Source organism: Astatotilapia calliptera, chromosome 4 (assembly GCF_964374335.1).
Source record: "Astatotilapia calliptera chromosome 4, fAstCal68.1, whole genome shotgun sequence".
NCBI lineage: Eukaryota > Metazoa > Chordata > Actinopteri > Cichliformes > Cichlidae > Astatotilapia > Astatotilapia calliptera.
The window spans coordinates 12,684,650-12,697,387 of record NC_137425.1 but is presented as its reverse complement, the minus strand read 5'-3'; the positions used below and the strand labels follow the sequence as shown (position 1 = coordinate 12,697,387).

The window sequence follows — 12,738 nt, the reverse complement described above, 5'->3', positions numbered from 1 at the left end:
CATTGATGAACATTAAAATAAACACAAGGTGGGTTTACACTGAGTCTGTTGAATGGGTCTTTTGTCAGCATGTGAAAAAAAGAGCATCAAAAAGCAGAAGTATCAGTGAGGAGGTTTTTGTCACAGTGTGAATCACTGTGATACGTATTCACTAACAGAGCTGTCCCATGTCTGACAGTAATAGACTGCAGAGTCTCCCTCCTCCACATTGCTGATGATCAAACGATAATCTGATGTTGACTGATGAGTGGATGTGAATTTTGGAGCAGAGAACCCAGAGCCATACTTTGGAGAACTAGAGTCATAACGAAAATACAGCACATACTGAGGAACTCCTCCTGGAATCTGTTTATACCACCGAGCAGCACTGCCAGTAACAGTCCCCAGGTTACAGTCCATGGTGGCTGTCTCTCCTTTCCTCACTGATAAAACAGGAGGTTTCTGTGTCAGCACCGTCACACCACTCACACCTGCAAACAACAAGAAGACATGGAGTCAAGAGAAACACAAGCACATATGAATCCTACAAATAACTACTGATCTGAAGTGTAAATGAGGTCCCATACATGTTAGAGCAGTGATAAGAGCACAGAGAGTCACCAGCATGTTGTCACTGTGTGTTGAGACTTGGAACTTACAAAGCGATAGAACTGTTTCTTTAGAGGAGAGGAGGTGTGAACCATTAAATATGACACTGAAACTCAGAGAGACTGACATGAGGAGGAGCTAAACCTGCATAGTTTGTGATGTTTTGGGTAACTTGTCTTTAGTAAAGGTTAATTCAGTTTTTGTATTAATAATTATTGCTGATAGTGATGTCTCCGTCCTCTCCCTTAAAATTGTGGTGTTATATTTTATTATTATAAGTTGGTTTCTATGTTCTTAAGATTTATTATTGATGCTTTAACCATTACCAGTTTTTATATTTGGACAAAAACAGAGCAGAACCCCATTAACTGTTACAATTAATTGTTATAATTAGTCAAAGGAAATGCATAACTTTTCGTGTAATGTCACATGAAACCGGAGTTGTTGGGGTTAGGAGAACATTTTATAAAATGTTACGTCATTAATGAATATTGAACAGCTGAACAAAGAGTTCAAATACAGATCACTGTGATACAAACGATTCACAAAAACAAAGTTTCTCTCATCTACATCTCGAGAGTTAAACAATCTGATTATCACTGTGACACATATTATTGCAAACTGATGAAACTGAGCACCACTGTTACTAACACTCAGGATGTAACTCTTCTAATCCTGGTGCACAATGCTGGTAGTGAATATCTGTTTGCACACAGGTGTGTACAAAAAGGTACTCACAGACATACACCATTGATTGTCTGCTGCCTCTAAACATATTGTGATTTGTCGGTCTTGTGTGCCGCTCAGTAACATTCAATATTTATTATTTACTGTTACTTATGCTTATGTTGGTTGTTGTTGTGGTTTCCATACTGTGTTGTTCTCTTCTTGCTTGTGTTTTTTTTTCCAGCAGGTGATCAAACAGATTTTTAGTGTCTTTTCTCTCTGTCTCTGTTTTTCTTTCCCTCTCCTTCTCTTGAGCCTCTTCCCAACTTCTCTTTTCTTCATCTTTCCTATCCCCTGGTTCTGTCCATTTCGACTGTAATAATTAAATAATAATTAAAAGTAAAAAAAGAAATCAATACATAAATAATATCGAACAAACTGTGACAATCAAGTGGACCATTATAGCAAAAGCCGTAACGATCAGCTTGCAAAAAATAAATCTGTTGGAAATTTTCCTTGGCCTTGAGACAATAAGTCTGATTGCAACAGTGTCGGACAGGACATACAAAAAAAAAAAAAAAAAGAGTTGAGTCTGATTTCCATTAAAGTTATATTACTTAAAGACAACAGCATACAGTATTGGTCTCCTGTTTTGTATATCATTATTTGAGTAGTTTTGACTGAATAGTCCCCTTTTGGCTTTTTTCATGATTTTCATGATTAATATTAAAATAAAAAACAAAACAAATAACACAGTATTTGAAGGTGGTGGGATTTCAGTGTGTTTGTTGGAGGAGTCTTTTAAGCTCTTTGGCATCCTGATAATAAAGCAGAAGTATCTGTTTGGAGGTTTTTGTCACAGTGTAAATCACTGTGATACCGCACTGCTAGCAGAGCTGTCCCATGTCTGACAGTAATAGACTGCAGAGTCTACCTCCTCCATGTTCTTGATGATCAAGCAATAATTTTTTGTTGATTGATGAGTGGATGTGAATTTTGGAGCAGAGAACCCAGAGCCATAGGTTGGAGAACTCCAGCCATGATAAAAGGACACCACAAACTGAGGACTTACTCCTGGAATCTGTTTATACCACTGAGCAGCATTAGTACCAGTCCCCAGGTTACAGTCCATGGTGGCTGTCTCTCCTTTCCTCACTGATAAAACAGGAGGTTTCTGTGTCAGCACCGTCACACCACTCACACCTGCAAACAACAAGAAGACATAGAGTCAAGAGAAACACACTGACATTTAAATGTAACATGAGGTCTTTTCTTCAATATATTTTAGACTCTTTACATGTTAGAGCAGTGATGAGAGCACAGAGAGTCTGACAGGAGGAGGAGCGTTGGATTCGTCCCCCTTTCTCTAACCTGTATTATTAACATTATTTTCATAAACACTGATGTTGGTAATGTTTTCTTCTTCTTTTTCCCCTTTTTTCATTTCTTTTTTTGTTTGGTTGTTTGATTGTTATTTTAATTTTATAATGGTTACTATCTCCACATCTAAAATGAGACAGGATTATAGTTGGTTATATTTTACTTAAACTTGTGCTTTATTCAAAAAATATGCCTTGATGTAACTTTTGCTAAATTTGAATTCATCACCATCTACAGAACACTGTTAGATATTTTTAGTGATGCTGAGGTTCTTGTATATTTACCTCACTAAACGTTACGTTAGTGACTACTTTCACACTAACTTGATCAGACTGCTTTTGCAGCTTTTTCTCCCAGCACAGCTCTCTCCTCCAGTCCGAGTCACCTCCTGGTAGAGGGAGAGCCTCATTAGCTGATCAGCCCCAGCTGCAGTTAAGTAGCAGAGGGGGTTGTTAATCAGCACAGGAGCACAGAGGCTGCAGCCAGAAAATACAGTGTTCAGCAACTATAAATGCCATAAAAGTCTGAAAGTCTAGAAAATGACAGTAATGATATTAGCATTATTTGCAGAAACATTAAGTTTTCAGCTTAAAATTTCCAAACTATGAAAAACCATTAAGAACATCCAGTGAAAGGGAAGCACAGAAAATATATGCTGTTCCAAAAAAATTAAAGAAACACTTTTTAAGAGTATCGCATCAAGTATGTTAAATTTCTGGTCTGATCAGTCAAGTAGCAGAGGTTTGTTAGATTGTTAATCAATTTCAGCTGCTTTAGTTTTAATGCAATCAACAACAGGTGCACAACACGGGCAATGATGAAAGAACAATCAAAACAAATGATTTTACACGTGGAAGTCACTGGCATTTTCCCCTTTTACTTTTTCTGAGTGTTTCTTCACTAGTTTTGTATTTGGTTATGGTCAGTGTCTTAGCTGGTAGAATGAAGAAAAACCTGGACTCCAAATCCTCCAGTATGGTGGAGGAGTGTGTGTCTCTGGTCCAGTGGATTCCGGGCTCCTACTGGTGCACAACAATACTCATGAGGAGAGAGCATACAGGAACTTCCTGAAGAAGTGAACTGTAGAGGAGTAGAGTTGAGAGTAGAGCTGCAGTGAAGATTAGTTACAGAGCTGGACTCAATTTAGTTTATTTTGTTATGAGAAGTTCATAGACCAAACCAAAGAGGTAAACTGCCTTTAATTTACCAAATTATAGTGAAATGCAGCCTGAAAATATAATAATACAAATCACATTTTATAGTCCAGGGAAGTCTCATCTAATGTTACAGAGAACGGACACGACTTCATTTGCATGAAGTTATAAAAGATACAGAGACCTGCAGATGTATCCTGGACAGGAAGAGAGGGAGGAGGAGATGTGATGCTTCATTAACTGAGTGTGAAGATTTGCAAATTTACAACTGATGTTTTAAACCAGTGTCACCTTTCCCTTTGAGTTTTCAAGCAGAATTGTGTAATGATACTCTCCAGTCTACAAATATGGAAAAACAGGCATTTTCAGAGCATTTCTTTAGAGTAAAACAGTTAAATGTGGTTACACATTGATTATGTTCTCATATCTTCACCTTACTAAAATGCAACAATTTCAGGTTAGTCATTCTGAATTTATGTTAGTGGCTACTTTGAAAGTGTATTCTTGCTTACTAAAAAAGTAAAACAAATGTTGCATAGCCAATGCTTTTATTGATATATGAAAAATAGCAGTTTCTCTGAATATCTGCAAATAAACACATGACTTAAACATTTTGCTTTACTGTGATTTCTAACATGTATCATATCAAATTATAGCAAATTTATGTGTATAGCACATTTAAAGACCAAAGTACACCAAAGTGCTTCCCAGTAATACCATAACACAGATAAAATCACAATATAAAAAAATATAAACTACAGATATAAAATAATTACATAATGTAAATGCAGAGCCGGATGAAAATCACTCTAATTAGCCTCGGATGCTAGGTTAAACAAGTAAGTTTTTAGACATGATTTAAAAGATTGAATAGAATCAGATGCGCAAACGTCAAGAGGAAGATTATTCCATAATTTGGGTGCAGCAACAGCAAAGGCACGGTCTCCTCTAGTCTTCAGCTGAGATCTAGGTTGCACTAAGAGCAGTTGACCCGATGATCTTCGTGCTCTCTAAGGGCTATACTGACAGAGGAGATCAGCTAAGTAATTTGGCGCCCTATTATTTCGAATTTTATAAGTAAACAACAAGATCTTAAAATCAAATCGATATTTAATAGGAAGCCAGTGTAAGTTGGCTAGAACTTCAACATGTTTTGAAGTTCTCCAGGGCTGGTAATGAACTAATCATTTAATTAACCCACCGGGCCTTGAGTCCTGGAGTTCGACACCCCTGGGTGTGTACCTGTACCTCAGGTGGCAGAGCAGGTCAGCCACTAACCAGAAGGTTGGTGGTTCGATCCCAGGCTGCTCCAGTCTGCATGACAAATATCCTTGGGCACGATACTAATCCCACGTTGCTCTCCGATGCGTCCATCGCAGTGTGAATGTGTATGAATGGTAGATACTTAGCACTTAAGAGCTCAGAAGAAAGTGTTCGTGTGAATGGGTGTGATTGGGTGAATGAATTAGTTGTATAAAGTGCTTTGAGTGCTCAGAAAGAGTACAAAAGCGCTATATAAGAACAATTTACACCTGGTCTATTGTGTCAGCTGTTTCCTCATGTGTTTCCACTTCCCCTAATCTCCCTTCTTTATATTTAGTCTGTGTGTGTCCTTTCAGTCTTTGTCGGATCATCTGTGTTACCTCCCTGCAGGTATTCATAGTTACCATATCATAGTTGTCTTAGTCCATTCATAGTTCCTCTGTCTCATCTCTGTCTCAGTTATTTCAGTTCTTCCAGTTTAGGCTTTCATTTAGCTCTCGGCCCTGTTTGCCTTCGTTTGAGTTCATGTTATCAGCCACAAAAAATGCTTGCCTTTTGTTTACCCCTGAGTTCCATATCCCTTTGTGTCTTCACTTGCGTCCATTCAACAAACACACCGGCATAACCGGCATAACCTGCCATGACAATTACATTTATTGGCAATAGTTTGTTGTAAAAGAATCCCATTCAACACAATTCTAGAACTGTATTGTATTCTTTTTTTTTCTTTTTATTTATCAGTCATCAATAATAAAGTATGTTTTGTTAGGGGAATGCCACCTCCTCCAGTTCCTGCACACCTGGAGCCAATTGCAGGCAATCAAGCCAGAGTGATTTAAGCCTCACGCTGACATTCATTCACCCCCAATTTGTCATCAACCTCATGACAAAACCGTCTTCTAATTATCACACCCGGTGTTGTAAATAAAACCCCTTTTGACTGCACAGCTATCTATATTAATTATTTACTACAATATTAATCATGAATTTGTACAAATGATAGAAAAATATATACATTAATAATACAATAACTACAATCAATCACACCATCAGGGTTACCAAAGTCATGTTTAATCCCCATGTCTGACAAAAATAATGTTCTTGAAAAGTGGTTGTAAAAGTATCAAACATTTACTAGTGTCCTTATCCTCACCTTTCTACATTTTCCTTCTGCCTTTATAAATATGTTTGTGATCACTACTAAATGTAAATGAAGATGGTCTAACTTCAGTATAGCTTTGGATTTTTGTTTAACTGCATGTTAACAACACTTCAGTTAAACTGCAGTTAGAATGTAACAGTTAAACATGTGAGTAGTGTCTATAAAATGTCTGTTACAATTTCTTGCTTTTGCTGTAGCCCATCTGCTTCAAGGTCAGATGGGCTTTCAAAGATGCTCAGTTTGAACTTCAGCAGTCTTATGCCTGCATGCCTAAATGCTTTGAGTTGCTGCTGATGTGAAATGCTGGTTAGATATTTGGATGACTGTGGCGAGCAGTGGAAGAGGCATAATTTATAAAGTGGTTGCTGAATGTAGTGTGACTTTACTGGTGTATAGGAATTTCTTTCACTCATGTATTAATCACGTTATTGTAATGCCTTGGTGCCACTGGATTTTAACATGTCTGACACTCATACTTAAGACAAATGGTAGGGGGTGTAGTAAGGATGTTGGGGGAAACAGGAAATCCAGAGGACCAGTCTTTTGTCTCTTCGAGGACTCTGGGAAGTAGCAAGGGAGTGTGAACCTTAAGGTGTGAAACAGCTGTGTACTGCCTTTTGTTCCTGGAGAGAGCCATGCTAGACTCAGAGAGACTCTGCTGACCGTCTGTCCCGCGGACATGCAGGGGCTCCATCAAGCTTGGTTGTCTGTTGTCTTTGTGTGTTTGGATTAAAGAATGTTAGCTACCGCTCACTGCTCGTCTGCAGGCTTTATTTAACCCTTGTGTGGTGTTCGTATTTTTGTTACTCAGCCAGTGTTCATGGGTCTGGTGGACCCGCTAGAGTTTTGGCTTTCCAAATTAACACTATCAAACAATTTTATGTTAAATTACTCAACAGATGTTTACTTCATCCCAATTACAAGACATATGAACAGCAAACATGGTTAATTTTTTCCCTTTACCTTTGTTAGATCACATTTATGAATTAATGTGCTTCTCGTTTTTCTTTTATATAAAATGTTATAAATAAATCAGTTATAATCAAGTGGAGTGAGTGGAAAGACACAACACATTTACACGTGAAAAAATAATTGTTTAATTTTTCTTTTGAAAAAAACTGAACACGGGTCTCACAGACCCGAACACCATACAAGGGTTAAGTGGAAAACTTCCACCTGGACTACCGTTATGTGTTTTCTTTGTCTGTTTTCTCATGCATAGAGTTTGACGAGTATTATTTTGCTCTTCTCCATTTCATCAGTTATGTAAAGTTTCAAAGACATTCTTCACATTTCATTTTTGTTCTATATTAAGCTTACTCTCTGCAGAACTCTATCAAAGGTCAGTAATATTTTGAGGAAAAACAAAAACTAAACATTTTGATGACTCTGTAGTGTAGTCAAAGTTTTACATTCATTCATCACAGAGTTTAAATGATTGACTGACTATTGATGTTTTGACAAATGTGAAACAGTTTCATTGTTGAAGTGTCTTTTGCACAGATGAGTCTGTGTTATTAAGTGTCCTAACTGTTCTGAGACGAGCATGCACAGTGGGCTTTTCTGCTGTGAGAACTGCACCAAATTGATTGAGAGAACATGTAATTTGGTTTATCTGATAATTTGTGAATTTGTTTCACTGTTTTCCTTTTTATATTTTTAATTAAAGAACAAAAACTAGAAATCCAGTATTTAAAAACACAGTATCTGAAGGTGATGCGTTTTCTTTAGAATTTTCTTGATGGATCTATAATCTGTAAGTTACAGAGTCTCAAAAAGCAGAAGTACTAATGAGGAGGTTTTTGTCACAGCCTGAATCACTGTGATACGTACGCAGAAGCAGAGTCATCATATGTCTGACAGTAATACACTGCAGAGTCTCCTGTCTCTGCTCGCTTGATAATGAACTGGTAATCAATGTTTGATGAGGATTTAGAGTTGAATCTGTCTGAGGAGAATCCTGTTCCAAATTCAAGTGAGCTGTCAGAATGATAAAATCTTAGAACATACTGAGGAGCCTCTCCAGGAACATGTTTATACCATCTAACATAATTCCCATCATATCTCTCTATGTTGCAGTTGAGAACAACTTCTTGACCTGGAGAAACTGTGTGGACAGCAGGTGTCTGGGTCAACACGATCACTGCATCAACATCTGCCAGGAAACACAGAAAAAAGTGAAGGTAAAAGTTGAGCTCTAAATATGGAATAAAAAAAATAGGAATGAGAAGAAGATCTTACATGTTAGAGCAGTGATGAGAGTGCAGAGGGTCCACAGCATGTTGTCAGTGTGAGGTGTAAATGATCTTTACTGTTCAGCTGAGATGTGAGTGGGATTGTGAGAAGAGATACTGGAGCTTATAAAGACACAGAGGAAACCAAAGGAGGAGGAGATTCAACAAAATTACTTTCATTCATAGATCAAATGATTTATGAGGAGTTTCACATTTCACATGTTTCTGATTCATATTCATCATTTACACTCATGTTTGTCATAAGAAACTACTCTTGAAAAAAGTTGTTGTAAAAGAAACAAATGTTTATTACTGATGTCTTTATGCTCACACGTTACATTTTCTTTCTACCCACAGGTGTTTATGATTGATTACCAACTAAACTTTAATTTAGCTGCATTTAAAACTTCAATATAAAACGTTGTCTTGACAGTTGACAGTTCTTCATTTACATGTATCTATTTTACACAACCTCATTGTGTAACAAACACTATCCTTTTAGTCTGATTATTGCCACATGTACTGCAGCTGGAATGTAACAGTTATCAGAGTTAACCACTATAGACTAGTATACATCAAATTTATATTATTAAAACAAATCACATACAGCATACACATTTTTGTGTTTGTTAGCATTGTGTGTATGATCATTTGTGTTGTTGTAGATGAGTGTGCATATTATTGAAATTCCTTGCTTATTTATACGCTCAGTGATAAACGTTAAAATGAGTCACAAAAAAGTAACTCAGTGTTTATTTCAGTTTTTTTCTCCTGCATTTGGGTCGTAATCCTGCCTGTCACAGCCATAACATGACATTATATGGTTTATAATAATAATAATAATAATAATGTATACTTTGTACTATTGATCCCCATGGGGAAATTCCTCTCTGCATTTAACCCATTCACTCAGTGAAGCAGTATATTCCTCTTTCATAACAACAAATTAGATACATTGATTATCTAAAAAAAAAAAAAAAGAAAAAAAAAAGAAGAAAAAACAATAGACATACACAAACACAGAGAAATTCATTCAAGGTGAAGGTAGAAAGAGAATGTAAAGATATTCTCTTTCTACCTCATTAACATGCTTCTTCTCTCTGCAACTAGAGGCTACAGCTTGAAATCTGATTTAAAATTAATTTGTTGACAATGTTTTTGATCAAACATATTTTACACCACAATAATATTAAAAGCTGATGGTGTGAGATTTTATGAGTGAATATTTTGTGTTTATTTTGGTGCTTTGTTTATTTAAAGTGAAAGTGCAAATGAAAGAAATACAATGAATAAATTTAACAGAGCAATGTTTAAGAACTAATTGTGTGCCTTTGGTGCAGTTTGTGCACAAAAAGCAGAAGTATCTGTGAGGAGGTTTTTGTCACAGTGTAAATCACTGTGATACCCCGCTATCAGCAGAGCTGTCCCATGTTTGACAGTAATAGACTGCAGAGTCTCCCTCCTCCACACTCTTGATGATCAAACGATAATCTGTTGTTGACTGATGAGTGGATGTGAATTTTGGAGAGGAGAACCCAGAGCCATAGTCTGGAGAACTCCAGCCATGATACATCCTCAGCACATACTGAGGACTTCCTCCTGGAATCTGTTTATGCCAGGCAGCAACATTGCCAGTAACAGTCCCCAGGTTACAGTCCATGGTGGCTGTCTCTCCTTTCCTCACTGATAAAACAGGAGGTTTCTGTGTCAGCACCGTCACACCGCTCACACCTGCAAACAACAAGAAGATATGGAGTCATGAGAAACACACTGACATTTGAATATAGCATGGGGTCTATTCTTCAGTATATTTTAGACTCTTTACATGTTAGAGCAGTGATGAGAGCACAGAGAGTTACCAGCATGTTGTCAGTGCGGGCTAAGAACTCAGTGGAGAGGCGATGGTAGAGGAGCTATTTAATACAACTAACAGGAGGAGGAGCATTGGAGGGTTTTTTTTGTTTTGTTTTGCCTGTATTACTAATATTGTTAGTGTTCTCAATGGTGTTGGTAATGTTTTGTCATCTTCTTCTTTTTTTCCATTGTTCATTTTTGTTTTTATTTGTTGTTTTGAATTTTGGAATAGTTACTCTCTCCACATCCAAAATGAGACAGGATTACACTACATTTGATACTTAATCTTGTGCTTTGTTCAAAAATTAAACCTTGGTTTAAAATTTTCTACATTTAAACGTATCACTGTCTAGAGAAGACTGTTAGAAATTGTTAATGTGACATTTTGACATTTTTGGATGATGTTGAGGTTCTTCTATATTTACCTCACTAAAGGTTACATTAGTGACGACTTTCACACTAACTGTAAAATTATTCTGTTCACTAAAAAGTAAAAAAGAATCTTTTTAATTCAATGCTTTTATCAAGGTAATCAATTTTATAGAAAGGACACATACACAATGTTGCAGAGTTGGTGATGTTTTATATAATTTGTGAGGAGGTTTTGTGCATACAGAATTGTGTAATGTTACTTGCCAGTCTACAAATATAGAACAGCATGCATTTTCGCTGCATTGTATTTATTTCTTTACATATTTATTTGTATTTATTTAACAAAGTTAGAGCGGACATTTCACAAATGTGGTTACACGTTGATTATGTTCTTGTATCTTCACCTTAGTAAAATGTAACATTTTCAGGTTTGTCATTCTAAATTTATGTTAGTAGCTACTTTGAAAATGTATTTTTGTTTACTAAAAATGAAAACAAATGTTGTATATCCAATGCTTTTGAGTGAATGCAAAATATCAGTTCCTTTGAATATCTGCAAATAAACACATGACTTAAACATTTTACTTGATTCTGATTTCAAACATGTAAACTTTGCATTGAGAAAACAGCACAAGCAGTAAAAAGGCATATTCTAAATGCACATTCTGGTCCTTGACTATTCACTGGGACATTCTGACATCTTGATAGTAGCAAAAAAAAAATAATGGCAATAAATAAACAAAGAGAAATTCATGTATTCAGTGAACACACAACACCCAATTGAAAAACCCATATAGCGTGTCACAAAAGCTAAGGCACTGTGTGTGCATGCATGTGCGAGCATGTTAGTGAATGTGTTTGTGTGTGTATGTGTCTCTGTATACGTGACTTCCTGCTACACAATAGATGTTTACAACATCCCTAGTCATAAAAGGGTCATCTCCCCTCACCCTGTATATGGCTTAACCCCCTTTAATGGTCCACCATATAAAAGGTACAGGGGAGCCCATAAACGGCAGGAAGTAAACATTCCTTACTAAATAGGAAACCAGAATCTTACATGGAATGTGCCTGCATTTTAAGGCAAGGTTTAAAATTTTAAACACAACAATGACAACTTTCAACACAATCACTCCAAAACTAAAGCCCATTCAAAATAAAAACTCTCCGCAACTAGAGGACCTGATCTGAATTTGATGCAGTCTTATTTTATTTTGACTGAATTTTAGTGAAGCATGAATTAGTGAAATTATTGAACTGTAATATAAAGAGGATTTGTGTGGACTCATTTTTTCTTCTTACTGTGGCTTGAAATCAGATTAACCAGTTAACATATTGAGAATGTTTTTGATCAAACATGTTTTACAGTACAATAATATTAAAAGCTGATGATGTGAGGTTTTATGTGTGAATAATGTGTGTATATTTTGATGCTTTGTTTATTTAAAGTCAAAGTGGAAATGAAAAAAAAAATACAATTAGTAAATTTAACAGAGCAATGTTTAAGAACTAATTGTGTGCCTTTGGTGCACCGAGTTTGTGCACAAAAAGCAGAAGTAATAGTGAGGAGGTTTTTGTCACACTGTAAATCACTGTGATGTGTACTCATTAACAGAGCTGTCCCATGTCTTACAGTAATAGACTGCAGAGTCTCCCTCCTCCACATTTTTAATGATCAAACGATAATCTGTTGTTGACTGATGAGTACATGTGAATTTTGGGGAAGAGAATCCAGAGCCATAGTATGGAGAACTCCAGCTATAACGAAACCTCACCACATGCTGAGGACTTCCTCCTGGAATCTGTTTATACCAATATGCAGGTTCATTAGTAACAGTCCCCAGGTTACAGTCCATGGTGGCTGTCTCTCCTTTCCTCACTGACACAACAGGAGGTTTCTGTGTCACCACCGTCACACCACTCACACCTGCAAACATCAAGAAGACATGCAGTCAAGAGAAACACACTGACAATAAAATATATGTGTGCAAAATAAGTCAAAATGTTTACATGTTAGAGCAGTGATGAGAGCACAGAGAGTCACCAGCATGATGTCGACTTGAAC

General features: G+C 36.6%; 1 protein-coding gene across 5 annotated transcripts in view; it reads right to left on the bottom strand.

Moving 5' to 3' along the window:
• LOC113020658 (immunoglobulin lambda-1 light chain-like) overlaps positions 1 to 12,738 on the bottom strand; it is a 21,234-nt gene extending 8,496 nt beyond the window's left edge. Inside the window, exons 1-2 of one of the 5 annotated variants that reach the window (XM_080300842.1) lie at positions 12,684 to 12,738; positions 12,275 to 12,600 (exon numbers count right to left, since the gene is read on the bottom strand). In XM_080300842.1, coding sequence (XP_080156968.1) covers positions 12,275 to 12,600; positions 12,684 to 12,723 — 366 coding nt within the window. In that variant the 5' untranslated portion in view covers positions 12,724 to 12,738. Of the gene's footprint in view, positions 1 to 8,042; positions 8,369 to 8,454; positions 8,577 to 9,853; positions 10,179 to 10,272; positions 10,816 to 12,274; positions 12,601 to 12,683 lie in introns of those variants that run through there. The other 4 variants (XM_080300840.1, XM_080300839.1, XM_080300841.1 and 1 more) reach the window with 4 other exon arrangements.